This window comes from Dendrobates tinctorius, unplaced genomic scaffold, assembly GCF_039654945.1.
Source record: "Dendrobates tinctorius isolate UK_male_01 unplaced genomic scaffold, ASM3965494v1 ptg000180l, whole genome shotgun sequence".
Classification (NCBI taxonomy): domain Eukaryota; kingdom Metazoa; phylum Chordata; class Amphibia; order Anura; family Dendrobatidae; genus Dendrobates; species Dendrobates tinctorius.
In genome coordinates this window covers 3,051,433-3,070,974 of record NW_027361847.1, presented here as the reverse complement: position 1 = coordinate 3,070,974, position 19,542 = coordinate 3,051,433, and the positions used below count along the sequence as shown (strand labels likewise).

The window sequence follows — 19,542 nt, the reverse complement described above, 5'->3', positions numbered from 1 at the left end:
GAGGGGAGGAGTCAGGGATCACATGATCAGGGGCCTCGGTGTGTGCAGGACTCTGCTGTGCTGGTTCTCATCCTGCTGGATGAGGGTAAGTTTATGTGTGGGGTCAGAAGGGGTTTACAGGGTGGACGGAGCGGAGCCGCGCGTGGACGAGGCGGACGGAGCGGAGCCGCGCGTGGACGAGGCGGACGGAGCGGAGCCGCGCGTGGACGAGGCGGACGGAGCGGAGCCGCGCGTGGACGAGGCGGGCGGAGCCGCGCGTGGACGAGGCGGACGGAGCGGAGCAGCGCGTGGACGAGGCGGACGGAGGGGAGCCGCGTGTGGATGGAGGGGAGCTGCGTGTGTACAAGGTGTATGGAGCGGAGCCACACGTGCACGAGGTGTACGGAGCGGAGATGTGTGCGTATTTTGGCATGGGGGCCCATTTGAAAGTTCGCATCGGGGCCCATAACTTTGTAGTTATGCCACTGCACCCAAGGTATGGGTATTCCGATATGTCGGCCGGGATTCATATCCCCCACTCCGCCGGCTGAGCCAATGAGCGTTGCCGCATGGGATTTGAATCCCCCCGCCAAGCTGCACCCCTGGCCTCAGCCAATGAGCGGCGCGGGATTCAAATCTCCCGCCAAAGCCGCACGGCTACGCTCATCGGCTGAGGCTTGGCGGGGGATTCAAATGCCGAGCGTCACTGCACATTGGCTCAGCCGGCGCGGTGGGGAATTACTTACTTACATACTTACCTGACCGGGAGGAGCGTTGCCGCGGTGCTTCTCTTCTCACCGAAGACCGGGGCAGGAGTGCGGTGTCGGAATCACACATGCGCATAGCGCTATCCGGCGCCATTTTACTGAAGACACGTTTGCAGTATACCTTCAGCAATATGGCGCTGGACAGCGCGGTATGTGCATGCGCGAACTCCGGTGCTCCTCCCCCGGCAGAACGGGACAGTGCTGGAGCACAGGGAAGAAAGGTGAGTAAAAATGTTTTTTTTTTTGTATGTGTGCAGTTTAATAGCGGTGAGAGGACCCTACATAACAGGATAGGGGAGTGAGAGGTAGCATGCACACCAGGAAAGAGGGGTGAGAGGACCATGCATACCAGGATAGGGGGGTGAGAAGTAGCATGCATGCCAGAAAAGAGGGGTGAGGGGACCATGCATATCAGGATTGGGGGGGGTGAGAGGTAGCAGGCATACCAGGATAGGGGGTGAGGTGACCATGCATACCAGGATAGGGGGGTGAGGGTACCATGCATACCAGGATAGGGGGGTGAGAGGGCCATGCATACCAGGATAGGGAGGTGAGGTGACCATGCATACCAGGATAGGGGGGTGAGAGGGCCATGCATACCAGGATAGGGGGGTGAGAGGGCCATGCATACCAGGATAGGGGGGTGAGAGGGCCATGCATACCAGGATAGGGGGATGAGAGGGCCATGCATACCAGGATAGGGGGATGAGAGGGCCATGCATACCAGGATAGGGGGGTGAGAGGGCCATGCATACCAGGATAGGGGGTGAGGGGACCATGCATACCAGGATAGGAGGGTGAGGGGACCATGCATACCAGGATAGGAGGGTGAGGGGACCATGCATACCAGGATACGGGGGTGAGGTGACCATGCATCATCCCAGGATAGGGGGGGGTGAGGTGACCATGCATCATCCCAGGATAGGGGGGGGTGAGGGGACCATGCATCATCCCAGGATAGGGGGGGGTGAGGGGACCATGCATCATCCCAGGATAGGGGGGGGTGAGGGGACCATGCATCATCCCAGGATAGGGGGGGGTGAGGGGACCATGCATCATCCCAGGATAGGGGGGGGTGAGGGGACCATGCATCATCCCAGGATAGGGGGGGGTGAGGGGACCATGCATCATCCCAGGATAGGGGGGGGTGAGGGGACCATGCATCATCCCAGGATAGGGGGGGGTGAGGGGACCATGCATCATCCCAGGATAGGGGGGGGTGAGGGGACCATGCATCATCCCAGGATAGGGGGGGGTGAGGGGACCATGCATCATCCCAGGATAGGGGGGGGTGAGGGGACCATGCATCATCCCAGGATAGGGGGGGGGTGAGGGGACCATGCATCATCCCAGGATAGGGGGGTGAGGGGACCATGCATCATCCCAGGATAGGGGGGTGAGGGGACCATGCATCATCCCAGGATAGGGGGGTGAGGGGACCATGCATCATCCCAGGATAGGGGGGTGAGGGGACCATGCATCATCCCAGGATAGGGGGGTGAGGGGACCATGCATCATCCCAGGATAGGGGGGTGAGGGGACCATGCATCATCCCAGGATAGGGGGGTGAGGGGACCATGCATCATCCCAGGATAGGGGGGTGAAGGGACCATGCATCATCCCAGGATACGGGGGTGAGGGGACCATGCATCATCCCAGGATAGGGGGGTGAGGGGACCATGCATCATCCCAGGATAGGGGGGTGAGGGGACCATGCATCATCCCAGGATAGGGGGGTGAGGGGACCATGCATCATCCCAGGATAGGGGGGTGAGGGGCCATGCATCATCCCAGGATAGGGGGGTGAGGGGGCCATGCATCATCCCAGGATAGGGGGGTGAGGGGGCCATGCATCATCCCAGGATAGGGGGGTGAGGGGGCCATGCATCATCCCAGGATAGGGGGGTGAGGGGGCCATGCATCATCCCAGGATAGGGGGGTGAGGGGACCATGCATACCAGGATAGGGGGGGGTGAGGGGGACCATGCATACCAGGATAGGGGGGGTGAGGGGGACCATGCATACCAGGATGGGGGGGGTGAGGGGGACCATGCATACCAGGATGGGGGGGGTGAGGGGGACCATGCATCCCAGGATAGGGGGGTGAGGGGGACCATGCATCCCAGGATAGGGGGGTGAGGGGACCATGCATCCCAGGATAGAGGGGTGAGGGGACCATGCATACCAGGATAGGGGGGTGAGGGGGACCATGCATACCAGGATAGGGGGGTGAGGGGACCATGCATACCAGGATAGAGGGGTGAGGGGACCATGCATACCAGGATAGAGGGGTGAGGGGGACCATGCATACCAGGATAGGGGGGGTGAGAGGGCCATGCATGCATTCAAATCCCGCACGGCACTGCTCACTGGCTAAGCCGTCCGCCGGCGGATGTTCATTTCACCGCACTCCCGATGCAATAGCATCGGGCCTATTTCTAGTAACACAATAAAGCTGATAGAAATGTAGAGGAGTTACCTCTCCGCTCAGCAGGGAGATGATCTCCATGGCGCAGTGGAATAATCTCCTGGTGGTCTCATCCCTGTCCTCGTCCATCCTCGGGGGTCATTCAGGAGGAGGAGGGATGAGCACTGGATCAGCTGGAGGGATCTCGTCCTGCCGGTGTCTTCATGATGGAGGAGAAGATGGAAATCACAGGGGACAAGAGAACAACAATCACTAAATTCTGCCCAAATATCAACATTTATCAGGAAGAATCTGGAGGAAAAGCCACAAAACTCCACCGCGGCCTCCTCCGCCAATCTGACCGCTCATTATCAGCCTCGTAGGAGGAGGACGGTCACCGTGGTAACTACACCTCCAGCGGAGGACGGTCACCGTGGTACCTACACCGCCAGTGGGGGACGGTCACCACGGTAACTACATCGCCAGCGGAGGATGGTCTCCGTGGTAAATACATCCCCAACGGAGGACGGTCACCATGGTAACTACACCGCCAGCGGAGGACGGTCACCGTGGTAACTACACCGCCAGCGGAGGACGGTCACTGCGGTAACTACACAGCCAGCGGAGGACGGTCTCCGTGGTAAATACACCCCCAACGGAGGACGGTCACCGTGGTAACTACACCTCCAGCGGGGGACGGTCACCGTGGTAACTCCACCTCCAGCGGGGGCCGTGAGGTGAGGAGGAGACGCTGCACATCCCCCATACAATGCTGCCCGTCCCCAACACTGAGGAGCCGCAGTCACATGGAGCAGGAGCCTCCACAGGAACAGCTCTGATCTCCCCCCACACTCTCCTCTCACAGATTCACCACAAACCCTCCTGTCATCTCACCGGAATGGCGGGAACCGGAAATCTGCTGCTGGCTGACCGCAGAGAACACGAGCTGCGCACACCCGGGACGGAGCGGCTGCACTGACAGCGGGAGGACCTGTGGTGACGTCACCGTCATGTGACCAGGGGGCGGGGCTCAGGAGAGAAGTGAATAATCTGTGGTGACGTCACCGTCATGTGACCAGGGGGCGGGGCTCAGGAGAGAAGGGGGTGAAGGACCTGTGGTGACGTCACCGTCATGTGATCAGGGGCGGGGCTCAGGAGAGAAGAGGTGACGTCACCGTCATGTGACCAGGGGCGGGGCTCAGGAGAGAAGAGGTGACGTCACCATCATGTGATCAGGGGGCGGGGTTCAGGAGAGAGGAGGCAAGGACACGTGGTGACGTCCCTGTCATGTGATCAGAGGGTGGAGCTCGGATAAAAAGTGTACTTGCAATGCATGCTAGAAAAGTGAATCCTAGTATCCTAGTGTTAAAGGTCCTGTCACACGCAGCGATGTACCAGCGATCCCGACCAATGAAATGACGCGGTCAGGATCGCTGGTGCATCGCTGAGTGGTCGCTAGTGCGCTGCCACACAGGCAGATCTCACAGCGACATCGCAGGGGTCGGGGGTCACTACTTACCTGTCAGACGAGGCGATCCTGCGTCCTCCCGCCCAGCTACACGCGTCGCTCATCTCCACAGCAGGAAGCTGACGACAAGAAACGGTCCAGGACGTTCTCGCGCGATCAGCGATAACCAGCGAGGGAGCGGTCGGAGGTAAGTCTCAGACACAGCGATGTCGCTGAGTGGGCCGGGAGCTCCTGGACCCTCGCGTGCGCCCCCCTCAGTGCAGGAGTCAGTGACCCCTCTCACACTGATGTCTGTGTGGAGACGACGGCTCATTATGAGCCATCTCCTATGTGGCCGGTCTGTGTAGTGTTATCCTGGCTCTTGTTCCCTGACTGTACCTGCGGTGACCTGGCTCCGGCCCGCTGTCGCCATTCTACAGTCAGTAGCGGATGTGCCGTCCGGTCTGGTGGCCGCTCTGCTCCCACCACCTTTTAGTACATTGCTGTGGAGACGTGAGACAGGATGGGTCATCAAGGCAAACGCGCCAGGTCCGTTAGGACTGAATGCAGGACTGCTCATCCGCCAGAAGACCCAGATCCTATGGAAGCCGTGGCAGCGCCTGTGGAGATTACGCCTCCTGATACGAGTCCCATGAATGGAGATGTTGTGTCGCCTTTTTCGGGAGGGATTAAATCGAACTCGAATTGCACCTGATGTAAAGGGAAGTCGTCGTTCTATTCCGCGCGGCCGTTGGGACAAATTCCAGGAGATGGTTGTAGGATTGCAGTGGTTTCATTCAACGCATCTGAGGGGTCTCATGCCCCTTCATCAGGAAATGCCACACCCAGAATTTGTCCCAGCGGCAGCGCAGAATAGAACTACGACTTCCCTTTGGATACATCATTTCTTCTGGTCATTGAAGACCTGTGGATCTGCAGCAGCCGCTACCTACACGCTCCTATCTCATCCTAACCAGGTGAGCACATTTTATGATATATTCTATCCAGGGTCGGACTGGGGTACCTAGGGCCCACCAGGGGCATTGACTCTAGGGGCCCACCCTATGGCTACCATAAACGGTATTATTACTTGTTCATTTTTCGGCCTCTCTCACGTGTGCCTTTTAGCAATCTATACAGTGTGCAAAAGAACTGTAATGTGCACTGCACTATATCAAAGTTTTGTTTTTTTTTAAATGGAAGAAACGCAAATGACTGTCAGTCTTCCGTGTCTGTGGCTCCATAATAATAATAATAATACATTTTATTTTTATAGCGCCGACATATTCCGCAGCACTTTACATTTCAGAGGGGACTTGTACAGACAATAGACATTACAGCATAACAATAATCACATAGATCATAACAGATACCAAGAGGAATGAGGGCCCTGCTCGCAAGCTTACAGTCTATGAGGAAAGAGGTAGACACGAAAGGTGGGTGGTAACAGTTGCCCTGATTGTATGGACCAGCCATAATGTTAAGTGTGTAACAGTACAGACACAGAGGGCTAATGGATGCATAAAGCATGTGGGAACATGATGCGGGGAACCTGGTTATGGTAAAACTTTTGGCTCTGCCACACAGGGATAGGTTAGGTTAATGTGTTGAGGCGATAGGCCAGTCTGAATAAATGCGTTTTCAGGACACGCTTAAAATTGTGGGGATTGGGGACTAATCGTATTGACCTGGGAAGTGCATTCCAAAGAATTGGCGCGGCACGTGTAAAGTCTTGGAGACGGGAGTGGGAGGTTCTGACTATTGAGGATACTAACCTCAGGCTCCATGCAAGGTTTCACCTTGTGAGCTAAGGATGATTCTGAGAAATTTCCGCAATCAGTGCAGAACTACACGGGAGGACCTGGTAAATGACCTGAAGAGAGCTGGGACCACAGTCTCAAAAATCACCATTAGTAACACACTACACTGTCATGGATTAAAATCCTGCAGGGCACGCAAGTTCCCCCTGCTCACGCCAGCAAATGTCCAGACCCATTTGAAGTTCACCAGTGACCATCAATATGATCAAGAGGAGGCATGGGAGAAGGTAAGGTGGACAGATGAGACCAAAATAGAAAGTTTTGGTATAGACTCCCCTCGCTGCATTTGGAGGAAGAAAAAGGATGAGTACAATCCCAAGAACACCATCCCAATTGTGAAGCATGGTGGGGGAATGATCATACTTTGGGGGTGCTGTTCTGCAAAGGGGACAGGACGACTGCATCGTATTGAAGGGAAGATGGTTGGGGTCATATAATGCAAGATTTTGGCCAATAACCTCATTCCCTTACTAAGTCCAATGAAGATGGGTAGTACTTAGATCTTCCAGCATGACAATGACCCAAAACACACAGCCAGGGCAACTAAGGAGTGTCTCCATAAGAAGCATACGAAGGTCTTGGAGTGGCCTAGCCAGTCTCCAGAGCTGAACCCAATAGAAAGTCTTTGGAGGGAGCTGAAACATGGATTTTTTGTGATAACTCACCGTAAAATCCTTTTCTCCGAGACGCTCATTGGGGGACACAGATACTGTGGGACGTCCTAAAGCAGTCCCTGGGTGGGAGATTGACTCACGGATCCAAGCTATATGCACCTCTTGTTTAACCCCTTCACGACCTTTGACGCCACGTAGGCGTCATGAAAAGTCGTGTCAGAACGACCCATGACGCCTATGTGGCGTCATGACTTTAAAGCCCCCCTGCGGGTCGGGTGACCTAGGTCACTGAAAGGTCACCCGACCCGCAGATACAGGGGGCTTTGTTCTTCGCCACAGGGGGCGTGGCTTCGCCCCCACGTGGCTACGATCGCTCTTATTGGCTGTTAAAAGTGAAACAGCCAATCAGAGCGATAGTAATATTTCATCAATGAAAATTGATGAAATATTACAATCCAGCCATGGCCGATGCTGCTGTAGCATCGGACATGGCTGGAGACACCGATTCCACCCCCCCCACCGGCGATCGCCCCCCCTGCAACTGAATGACAGCGGCGATCTGCCGCCGCTGTCATCATCTGCCCCCCTCCCATTCCCTCTGCTCACCGCCAGATTCCGATAACCCCATCACCCCCTCTCACCTCCCCCGGCACCTTCTAAGTCCCCCTGTCGCTCCCGGTGTCCGGCGGGTCCGGTTCATGGGCGCCGCCATCTTAGAAAATGGCGGGCGCATGCGCAGTGCGCCCGCCCGAATCTGCCGGCTGCAGATTCCATTCTTTCATTTTGATCACTCTCACAGTGATCAAAATGAAAGAAAAAGTAAATAAACCCCCCGATTATCACCCCCATAGGTAGGCAGAACTAATAAAATAAAGAAAATATTTTTATTTTTCCATTAGGGTTAGGGTTAGGGTTGAAAAGAGGGTTAGGGTTAGGGTTGAAAAGAGGGTTAGGGTTGAAAAGAGGGTTAGGGTTAGGGTTGAAAAGAGGGTTAGGGTTAGGGTTGGAAAGAGGGTTAGGGTTAGGATTGGAAAGAGGGTTAGGGTTGAATTAGGGTTAGGGTTGGAATTAGGGTTAGGGTTAGGGTTGGAATTAGGGTTAGCGTTGGAATTAGGGTTAGGCTTGTGGTTAGGGATGTGTTATGGTTAGGGCTGTGGTTAGGGGTGTGTTGGGGTTAGGGTTGGAGTTAGAATTGAGGGGTTTCCACTGTTTAGGCAAATCAGGGGGGTCGCCAAACGCGACATGGTGCAACCATTGATTCCAGCCAATTTTGCGCTCAAAAAGTCAAACGGTGCTCCCTCCCTTCCAAGCCCTGACGTGTGCCCAAACAGTGGTTTACCCCAACATATGAGGTATCAGCGTACTCAGGAAAGATTGCACAACAACTTTTGGGGACTAATTTCTCGTGTTACCCTTGGGAAAATAAAAAATTGGGGGCTAAAAAATTATTTTTGTGGAAAAAAATGATTTTTTCATTTTCACGTCTCTGCATTATAAACTTCTGTGAAGCACTTGGGGGGTTCAAAGTGCTCACAACACATCTTACATATGTTCCTTGGAAGGTCTAGCTTCCAAAATGGGGTCACTTGTGGGGGGTTTCCACTGTTTAGGCACATCAGGGGCTCTGCAAACGTAATGACGACCGCAGACTATTCCATCAAAGTCTGCATTTCAAAACGTCACTACTTCCATTCCGAGCCTTGACGTGTGCCCAAACAATGGTTCCCCCCCACATATGGGGTACCAGCGTACTCAGGACAAACTGGACAACAACTTTTGGGGTCCAATTTCTCCTGTTACCCTTGTGAAAATAAAAAATTGCGGGCTAAAAAAATCATTTTTTGAGGAAAAAAAAGATTTTTTATTTTCACGGTTCTGCGTTATAAACTTCTGTGAAGCACTTGGGGGTTCAAAGTGCTGCTCACCACACATCTAGATAAGTTCCTTGGTGGTCTAGTTTCCAAAATGGGGTCACTTGTGGGGGGTTTTCACTGTTTAGGCACATCAGAGGCTCTGCAAACGTAACATGATGCCCGCAGACCATTCGATCAAGTCGGTATTTCAAAACGTCACTACTTCCATTTCGAGCCCTGACGTGTGCCCAAACAGTGGTCCCTCCCCACATATGGGGTATCAGCGTACTCAGGACAAACTGGACAACAAATTTTGGGGTCCAATTTCTCCTGTTACCCTTGTGAAAATAAAAAATTGCGAGCTAAAAATTCATTTTTTGAGGAAAAAAAAAGATTTTTTATTTTCATGGCTCTGCGTTATAAACTTCTGTGAAGCACTTCGGGGTTCAAGGTGCTCACCACACATCTAGATAAGTTCCTTGGGGGGTCTAGTTTCCAAAATGGGGTCACTTGTGGGGGGGTTTCCACAGTTTAGGTACATCAAGGGCTCTGCAAATGTAACATGATGTCCGCAGACCATTCCATCAAAGTCTGCATACCAAAACGTCACTACTTCCCTTCCGAGCCCTGACGTGTGCCCATACAGTGGTCATCCCCCACATATGGGGTATCAGCTTACTCAGGACAAACTGGACAACTTTTGGGGTCCAATTTCTCCTGTTACCCTTGTGAAAAAAAAAAATTGCCAACTAAAAAAAAGGAGGGAAAAAAAATGATTTTTTATTTTCACGGCTCTGCATTATAAACTTCTGTGAAGCACTTGGGGGTTCAAGGTGCTCACCACACATCTAGATAAGTTCCTTGGGGGGTCTAGTTTCCAAAATGGGGTCACTTGTGGGGGGTTTCTACTGTTTAGGCACACAGGGGCTCAGCAAATGTAACATGACGCCCGCAGACCATTCCATCAAAGTCAGCATTTCAAAATGTTACTACTTCCCTGCTGAGCCCCAACGTGTGCCCAAACAGTGGTTCCCCCCCACATATGGGGTACCAGCGTACTCAGGACAAATTGGACAACAACTTTTGGGGTCCAATTTATCCTAGTACCCTTGTGAAAATAAAAAATTGGCAACTAAAAATTTTTTTTTTAGGAAAAAAAAAGATTTTTTATTTTCACTGCTCTGCATTATAAACTTCTGTGAATCACCTGGGGGTTCAAAGTGCTCACTATGCATCTAGATAAGTTCCTTAGGGGGTCTAGTTTCCAAAATGGGGTCATTTGTGGGGGAGCTCCAAAGTTTAGGCACACAGGGGCTCTCCAAACACGACATGGTGTCCGCTAACGATTGGAGCTAATTTTCATTTCAAAAAGTCAAATGGCGCTCATTCCCTTCTGCGCCCTGCTGTGCACCCAAACAGTGCCCCCCCCACATATGGGGTACCAGCATACTCAGGACAAACTGGACAACAACTTTTGGGGTCCAATTTCTCCTGTTACCCTTGTGAAAATAAAAAATAGCGTGCTAAAAAATCATTTTTGAGGAAAAAAAATGATTTTTTATTTTCACTGCTCTATGTTATAAACTTTTGTGAAGCACTTGGGGGTTCAAAGTGCTCACTACACATCTAGATAAGTTCCTTAAGGGGTCTAGTTTCCAAAATGGTGTCACTTGTGGGGGAGCTCCAATGTTTAGGCACACAGGGGATCTCCAAACGCGACATGGTGTCCGATAACGATTGGAGCTAATTTTCCATTCAAAAAGTCAAATGGCGCTCCTTCCCTTCCGGGCCCTGCCGTGCACCCAAACAGTGGTTTATGACCACATATGAGGTATCGGTGTACTCAGGAGAAATTACCCAACAAATTTTAGGATCCATTTTATCCTGTTGCCCATGTAAAAATGAAAAAACTGAGGCTAAAAACATAATTTTTGTGAAAAAAAGTACTTTTTTTTTTTACGGATCAATTTGAGAAGCACCTGGAGGTTCAAAGTGATCACTATGCATCTAGATAAGTTCCTTGGGGGGTCTAGTTTCCAAAATGGGGTCACTTGTGGGGGAGCTCCAGTGTTTAGGCACACAGCGACTCTCCAAACGCGACATGGCAAGCGCTAAATATTCCAGCATATTTTCTATTCAAAAAGTCAAATGGCACTCCTTCCCTTCTGAGCCCTGCCGTGCGCCCAAACAGTGGTTTTTGACCACATATGAGGTATCGGTGTACTCAGGGGAAATTGCCCAACAAATTTTAGGATCCATTTTGATCCTGTTGCCCATGTGAAAATGAAAAAATTGATGCTGAAAGAAAATTTTTGTTGGAAAAATTAAAATGTCCTTTTTTTCCTTCCATGTTGCTTTAGTTCCTGTGAAACACCTAAAGGGTTAATAATCTTCTTGAATGTAGTTTTGAGTAGCTTGAGGGGTGCAGTTTTTAGAATGGTGTCACTTTTGGGTATTTTCTGCCATATAGACCCCTCAAAGTGACTTCAAATGTGAGGTGGTCCCTAAAAAAAATGGTTTTGTAAATTTTGTTGTAAAAATGAGAAATCACTGGTCAATTTTAACCCTTATAACTTCCTAACAAAAAAATATTTTGCTTCCAAAATTGTGCTGATGTAAAGTAGACATGTGGGAAATGTTATTTAGTAACTATTTTGTGTCACATAACTCTCTAGTTTAACAGAATAAAAATTCAAAATTTGAAAATTGCGAAATTTTCAAAATTTTCGCCAAATTTCTGATTTTTTCACAAATAAACGCAAAAATTATCGATCTAAATTTACCACTAACATGAAGCCCAATATGTCACGAAAAAACAATCTCAGAATCGCTAGGATGCGTTGAAGCGTTCCAGAGTTATTACCTCATAAAGGGACACTGGTCAGAATTGCAAAAAATGGCCAGGTCACTAAGGTCAAAATAGGCTGGGTCATGAAGGGGTTAAAAGGTGCACCACCGCTGCTTGGAGAATCCTACCCAGGCTTGCATCCGCCGAGGCCTGAGCATGGATATTATAATGTTTGGCAAATGTGTGCAAGCTGGACCAGGTTGCTGCCTTGCAAACCTGTTCCGTCGAAGCCTGGTGCCGAAGCGCCCAAAAGGCGCCCACTGCCCAGGTAGAGTGCGCGCCGATCCCTGCTGGAATCAGCGTGCCTCTAATGCGGTAGGACTCCTGAATCGTCCAACAAATCCATCTAGCTATGGTCGATTTTGAGGCAGCGAGTCCCTTCCTGCGCCCTTCGGGGAGCACGAACAGCGTGTCCGTCTGACGAAAGGGTGCCGTCCGCGACACGTACCTCCAGAGGGCTCTTACCAGGTCTAACGTGTGAAGAGCCTTTTCCACATGGCGCACCGGTGCTGGACAAAATGAAGGCAAAACAACATCTTCATTAATGTGAAAAGAGGACACGACTTTCAGCAGAAAAGGAGGGGCTGGTCTGAGGACCACCTTATCCTTATGGAAAGTGAGGAACGGAGCTCGGCAGGATAGGGCCGCCAGCTCTGAAGCCCGCCTGATGGAAGTGATGGCCACTAGGAACACCACTTTCCAGGAAAGGTACCTCAAAGAGATATCCTGAAGCGGTTCAAATGGAGCTTCCTGCAGAACACTTAGGACCATGTTAAGGTCCCAAGCATCCATAGACGCCTTATAGGGAGGTACCAAGTGGGAGACTCCCTGAATGAAAAGTCTTCACCTGCAAATTGGTAGCAATTCTGCGCTGGAACAGGACGGATAAGGCCGATATTTGTCTCCTGAGGGAACCTGGGGCAAAGCCCGAGTCTAATGCTCTACCGACTGAGCTATCCGGGCTCTCTAAGCCCGACTGGAGAAAAGCCAAGATGTTGGGGATCGAGAATCCCAGCGGGGAAAAACCAAGCAAAGAACATCTTCCAGGTGTGGTGGTAAATTCGTGCTGAAGCAGGCTTCTGGACGCTAATCATTGTAGCGACCACCTCGCTCCCGGACCCTGCCTGGGTTAGAATCCAAGATTCAACGGCCATGTCGTCAAACACAGGGTCCCTGAGTTCGGGTGGCAAATCAGCCCTTGAGACAGTAGATCTGGGCGCTCTGGCAAGGAATGTCGGCGAGCAACTGTATAAGATTTGCGTCCCACGCTCGACGGGGCCAGTCTGGGGCCAGCAGGATCGCCGGCACCCCTTCCGTCTTGATCTTTTGATGACTCTAGGAAGTAGTGGCAGTGGGGGAAATAGATATGGGAGGCGAAACTGGTTCCATGGCAGAACCCACGCGTCCACCGCGAATGCCTGCGGGTCCCTGGCCTGAGCAACATATGTGGGCACCTTGGCATTCACACTGGAAGCCATCAGGTCCACATCCAGAACTCACAGCTGACAAATCTGCTGAAAAACTTCGGGAAGTAGAGACCACTCTCCGGATGCAAGACCCTGCCGGCTGAGAAAGTCTGCCGCCCAATCTTCCACGCCCCGGAATGTGGACAGCCGAAATCACAGAGTGGTTTGCTTCTGCCCACTGAAGAACGAGCTTCACCTCGCGCATGGTTGCTCTGCTGCGGGTGCCCCCTTGATGATTTATGTAAGCCACCGCCGTGGCGTTGTCCGATTGAATCCAGACGGGGCGGCCTGCTAGAAAGTGAAGAAACTTCTGCAGAGCCAGCCGAATTGCTAGTATCTCCAATAAGTTGATCTCCCCCACCGAGGAGACTGGCGTCGGTTGTCATTACCAGCCGATGATCTGGGGGGAAAGGTTTCCACTGGGCCAGAGAGGAACTGGTTATCCACCATCCGAGCGACTGCCTGACTTGAGAGGACAGTCGTCACCGCCGATCGAGCGTGAAAGGATTCTTGTCCCAGGCTGACAAGAGGGCGTGCTGCAGGGGGCGAAGGTGGAACTGGGCGACAGGTATCGCTTCCATTGCTGCCACCATTTTCGCTAGAGTCCTCATCCTGGATCGGATGGTATGAGGGACTGGTTGGCGAAGTGTTTGGACTCCCTGCCGGAGAGCTAGCGCCTTTTCCTGAGGGAGAATTACCAACCTTCGGCAAGTGTCGAAGATCATTCCTAGGAAGGAGATCCTCTGAGCTGGCACAATGGATGACTTCTTTGCATTGCCAACCATCCTAAGCGGGCAAGAGTATCTAGCGTGATGTTGACCTTTTCCTCGCATGCCCGTATTGACATGCCCTTGACCAAGAGGTCGTCCAGATAAGGCAAGACGACTATGCCTCGAGAATGCAGTGTGGCCATGACAACTGCCATAACCTTTGTGAACGCTCTGGGAGCCATGGCTAGCCCAAAGGGTAGCGCTACGAACTGAAAATGTTGATCGCCGATGGTGAAGCGTAGAAACCTCTGATGAGGAGGAAAAATGGGAATATGCAGATATGCGTCCAGGATGTCTATTGAGGCCAAGTATTCTCACTGCTCCATGGCCGATATGACTGAACGGAGAGACTCCATCCGAAAATGTCTGATCCTGATGAATTTGTTCAGAAGCTTCAGATCCAAAACAGGCCTGACAGACCCATCCTTTTCGGGAACCGCAAAAAGGTTGGAATAGAACCCCTGAGCTCTTTCGTGTTCCGGAACTGGAACAATGACTCCGTTGTGCTGGAGCGATTGGCTCCCAATAGAGCCCTTGCCTGGGTGTCCACCCTGGGAAGCCGGGAAGAAAAAGCCATCTTGGAGGATATCTGACAAATTCTATTATGTAACCCGAGGCCACCAATTCCTTTCCCCATGCGTCGTGAGCGACATTGACCCAGACGTAGTGAAACCAGAGTAGGCGGCCGTCCACCTTGGCGGTGTCATCTGGTAAAGGCCTCGAGTCATTTGGCTGACGATCTTTGGGATCTGGATCCCCTCGATCTGGGCTGCTGAGCATGCATTCTCCCCAATGGGTTGGTTCTATATGAGACCTGCCACTCCCTATCCTGGTTGGGGCGGCCTGAGGCGGCAGAATTGGCCGCTGTAGTCCTGCCGGGGTTGCGAAAGGCCCGAAAATGTGCCTGAAAACGGGTGACGAAAAAGCGTTTTGACCTTTTGTTGAGGGAGACACCCGCTCTTTCCTCCTGTGGAGTCGGAGATAAGTTGATCCCACTTCTCCCCAAATAGGTGGCCGCACTGATAAGGCAGGGAAGTCAAGGACTTCTTAGAAGTAGAATCGGCTCACCATGTCCTTAACCATAGGGCTCTTCTGATAGAAATTGCAATAGCAGCAGCAAGTGTCGAGCAATTGTCCGCATCCAAAAACACATTGATTACATAGTCTCTGGCCATCGCCATCTGACCTGTGACCTCCGAAATCTCTGCAGGTAGATCCTGCTCCTGCGCGACCTTGTTTAATGTTTCTGACCATGATATCAGCCTTGGCTACCCAAGTTGCTGCGAATGAGGGAGCGAGCGCTGACCCTGACGCCTCATATACTGAGCGAGCTAAGCTCTATAAGGCGATCTGTGGGATCCTTAATTGAGGAAACACTAGGGACGGATAGCAGGGTCTTAGTGGCTAGGTGCGAAACCGGAGGATCCCCAACGGGGATTCCATCCAGTTTTTACGGAGGTCCGGAGCAAACCATGGATATCCATGGATATCCATGGATACCTTGTTTCGAGTGCCTTTTGACCCGAGAAACGCCTGTCTGGACATTCTGTGTGCCGCTGCACTACGTCCGCAAACTCCGGGTGAGAGGAAAAAATTCTGTGCGGGCGTTTCACTTGCTTAAATGTCATTTCATGCCCCGTAGCCGCTGCATGACGCTGGAGTATCCAGGTCAAGGGACTCGTCTGAGTCGCATTCTGAGGTCTGCTCGCTTTCAACCACCGGTGACGGGGAGCGAGAAGCAGAACTTACGGATGCCAAGGCACCGGATAGACTGGGCGACACCGTGTGGATTTGTTTCCCTCGGGTCTGCCTGGGGTGAGAGAGGCCCCTGCAGTCGAGGGGCTCTTGTGAGGTGGAGGTCCCCTCTAAGGCCGGCGAGCCACTGTCCCTGCCCCCATCTGAGGCCTGAAGGGACTCAATTGCATGAACTGTGACAGTGATAGGACCCACTCTGGGGGGCTTGGCACACTGGTCGCGGTCGCAGGGGAGGACGGACACTGAGGTTCTGTTAGGCGTCGGGTTGCGGGAGCTGTACAGCGGGAATCCCGAGCCTTGTCCTCTGTGGTCTGCCCACACCAGTATTGTGGGTTCGGTCTCAGGGGAGGGCTCCTGGGCGCGTTTGGAGTCGCCGGCTTTGCATAATCGCTTGCTCTGCGCCCGCGGAAACGCAGCCCGACAAGAGATGCATGCTGCTTCTTCGGACATGCTGTATCTGTCCGCTGCTGGGGATAGGGGAAGGAGTTAGCACCTCGTTTTCCCTGTGGCCTCCCGGGCAGCACTTACCCTAGTCCTGTGCCCCCCGTTCCTGGACATCTCCGCACAAAAATCGCGCGCCACCAGCCGTGGGGCGGACTGCCAGCATATAGACCGGCCCAGGGGCGGTATTTCTGGGTCTGCGGCCTAGCCACGCTCCGAAGCCGGGGACTAAATTTATCCCCCGCCACCCAGGCCTGGGGGGGCGGGCCGCCGGAAGTGACGCGCGGCCCGGAGGCGGAACTTCCGGTCGATGCCTAGCTTCGGCTAGAGCCGCGGCCTCAATTTATCCCCTGCCCATGATCAGGGGGAAACGGGGGGGGGACTCCATGGCGCCACAAAAAAATGGCGCTACTTACTGGCGCGGGCTTCTCCGAACCGCTCTGCAGCCACTGGCCGGTGGCATCTGACAGCTAAGGGATCCAGCCCCGGATCTTCGCAGCAGGAGCCCTCCCAGGCCCTCTCCTCACTGACGATCCTCTTCAGTTTCCCAGCTCAGGTATGTGAGGGGGCCTTGACAAAATAGGATGGTGCAGGAACCCTTGCTCCATCTAACTCCTTCAGGGGGTGAGGAGAGGGACCGTCCGCCGCCTCGCAGCACCGCAGTCTAAGCATTGGTGGAGCAGTGGGGGCCGCACGGACTAGTCTTGTGCCTCTGTACAGCCCATGGTTTCAATACCTAGGGGTGGTCAGGGCTAAGTCCGGCATTGTGTCTCACGTCGCGGGAGAGGATACGTGGAGGGACACTCGCACGTGCTCACCCGTTGATGGTTTGGGGAAATCGGACCCTTTCAATAGGATCCGTTGCCCCTGTCACATCTTCATAGACGGTAAAAATAAAATAAAAAAGGACTTGGGAAAATGGCCCAGATATGTCCCACGGTGCGGGAGAGGATACGTGGAGACGATACTCAACATGTGCTCGCCCGTTGATGGTTTGGGGAGATCGGACCCTTTCAATAGGGTCCGTCACCCCTGTCTCATCTTCATGGAAAAAGAAAAAGTCTGGAGCAAAATCAGACGTGTGTGCCTCCATGGACACTAAGCAAAAAACTGAGTTCCGCCCAAAATAGGGGTGAGGGTGTATACGACGGAGGAGGAGCTAACCCCTTTTTTTCACTTAGCGTCAGCAGCATACACCCACAGTCTCTGTGTCCCCCAATGAGGCGAAGGAGAAATTCAATTTTGCCCATCGACAGCCCTGAAACATCTGAAGATTTGTATCTCCCATCTATATTCATCTTTGTCTGGATCTATGAAGCCAGAGCTGTCAATCAAATTAGAGGGGAGAGGTGGAGATTGAGTTAAAACAAGTAGGACTTCTTTTGAGCGGCCACTCTGTACTGACAGAGTCCTGTTAAGGGTAACTTGTCACCTTGAGAAACGGTATTTATCTGCAGATATGGGGTAAATCTGCAGGTAAATGGGTTCTAAAGCATGGTTAACTGGCTTAACGGAAAAGCGTTAGCTACATGGAGAAAATTAAGTTTTATTCTCCTTGCCACAACTCACTTCCTGTGATAGGGTCGGTGTAAGGAGGGGAACATTACAGTCACCACTAACTACAAAGTGAGCATGCTGTAATAATGTCCCGTCACCTTGACTGTGACATCGTCCAAGGAGCCCAAACTCAGACTGGGATTCATTGAACAGCTAACATGGTAGCAATACATGGCAACTCATCAGCAATCTGCAACTGCGTCACAGGGGGCTGATGGGAGCTGGTGAGTGCAGACACCCGCCATCATATCTAAATGCTGCTGTCAGTGATTGACAGGGGCATTTAAATACTTAAAACCGCAGCAATCAAGGTGAGCTCTGATCACTGCAGATACAGGCATCTGCCAGCTATGTATCACATCAGACATCTGCCCGGTATGGAGCAGGCTCAGCTCCTGAACCCGCTCAATGCAATCACTTCCCTAAGTTGACAGTTCTGTTAAGGTTAGTAAATTTCAATTGTCTATTTCTAAACATGGAAAGACAAATGGAATTCCCTAACACATGTGAAAGAGCGCTTATAGATTTAGTAAATGTGCCCACACATATGAATGTTTTTACACACACACACACATCTTACAAAAATACATAAAATTACAGATACACAGACATAGCTCCAACACTCAGACAGGCGCACACACACCAGTACATAAATACATCACCTGAACCACCATCAGTACATGGTATATCAATTGTAACGTTCGGTCAACCCCATATACCTTTGTATACCATGGAGCTACAACTCCCAGTATGTCCTTAAAAATGGAGCTACTGGGAGCTGTGGTTACCAGTCATCATCAGACTGTGAACCATACAGGAACCACAGTACCGATGAGACGCAGGCAGGATCACAAGTGAGCGCTTACATCCAGGCATGTCACCGGTGACATCTTCTCTGATTAGAGTTGTTCTCTTTCTTTAAGTCTCTATCTTGTCCAGACCCCATGCTGACTTTTCTCATCCTCAGCTCGTCTCTGCAGACCTCCATCTTCTCCGGTCTTCTGCAGCACATCGTGACACAGTGCCCTTAAAAATAGCAGAGTCATTATAATGCTCCCGAATAGAAATATCTGCCCTAAACTGAGACTACTAACTCTCATAATGCTCCTCGCAAAAAACAGGAGCTCACACTCTACCCCTCTTATGGTACATGCCCTCCACATGGTCCTCTCTTTTCTATCTGCATATGGGTAAAAAAGATCCAGCTAAAACAGTATAAAATCAGAAAGTCTTTATTGGAGCCATTTAAAATGAAGGCAATTGTGGTGACATGATGGTATATGTAGTCCGGGTGTGGAAGGTGCCAAAAGATGGAACACGGGACGCGTTTACTACACATGGCGTGTTCTTAAACTCAGAACATGCCAGGTGTTCAAAATGCACAAAAGATTATGATTTTATACTGGCGATCTCTTCTACCCATCCGCACTTCGCCTCTACGTCTGGCAGAGAAGTGATCTTGTGCTTCATACCATGGAATTCATTGGGAATCTATTGAGCGTGAGCTGAAATTCTTTTTGACCTATTTGTTACCCCCCTCTCTTTTCTATACTGGGTCTCGTCTTCACACTGTCCTGTCACACGGTGTCCCCCTATACTGCCCAGTCTCTATACTGTGCCTCTATGTTCCGTCCTTGCTGTGCCACTGTCCCCCCATACTGCCCCTTCTCTATACCTCACCCCACACTACCTAGTCTCTGTTTTGTGTCCCCTCACACACTTTTCTTCCCCAATACTGTCTCTTCACATCATTACCCTCAATAGTCTCCTCACACATTCCCCCCACACTCCATACTGTCTCCTCAAACATCCCACTTC

The 19,542-nt window shown here is 51.8% G+C and overlaps 1 protein-coding gene across 4 annotated transcripts in view; it reads right to left on the bottom strand.

Moving 5' to 3' along the window:
* LOC141054888 (uncharacterized) overlaps window positions 1-19,542 on the bottom strand; it is a 186,828-nt gene that overhangs the window by 141,220 nt on the left and 26,066 nt on the right. Inside the window, exons 1-2 of one of the 4 annotated variants that reach the window (XM_073551782.1) lie at window positions 4,048-4,175; window positions 3,226-3,373 (exon numbers count right to left, since the gene is read on the bottom strand). The exons of 1 other annotated variant lie outside the window; for it this stretch is intronic. In XM_073551782.1, the coding sequence (XP_073407883.1) occupies window positions 3,226-3,303 (78 nt within the window). In that variant the 5' untranslated portion in view covers window positions 3,304-3,373; window positions 4,048-4,175. Of the gene's footprint in view, window positions 1-3,225; window positions 3,374-4,047; window positions 4,176-19,542 lie in introns of those variants that run through there. 2 more of the 4 variants (XM_073551777.1, XM_073551778.1) reach the window with 2 other exon arrangements.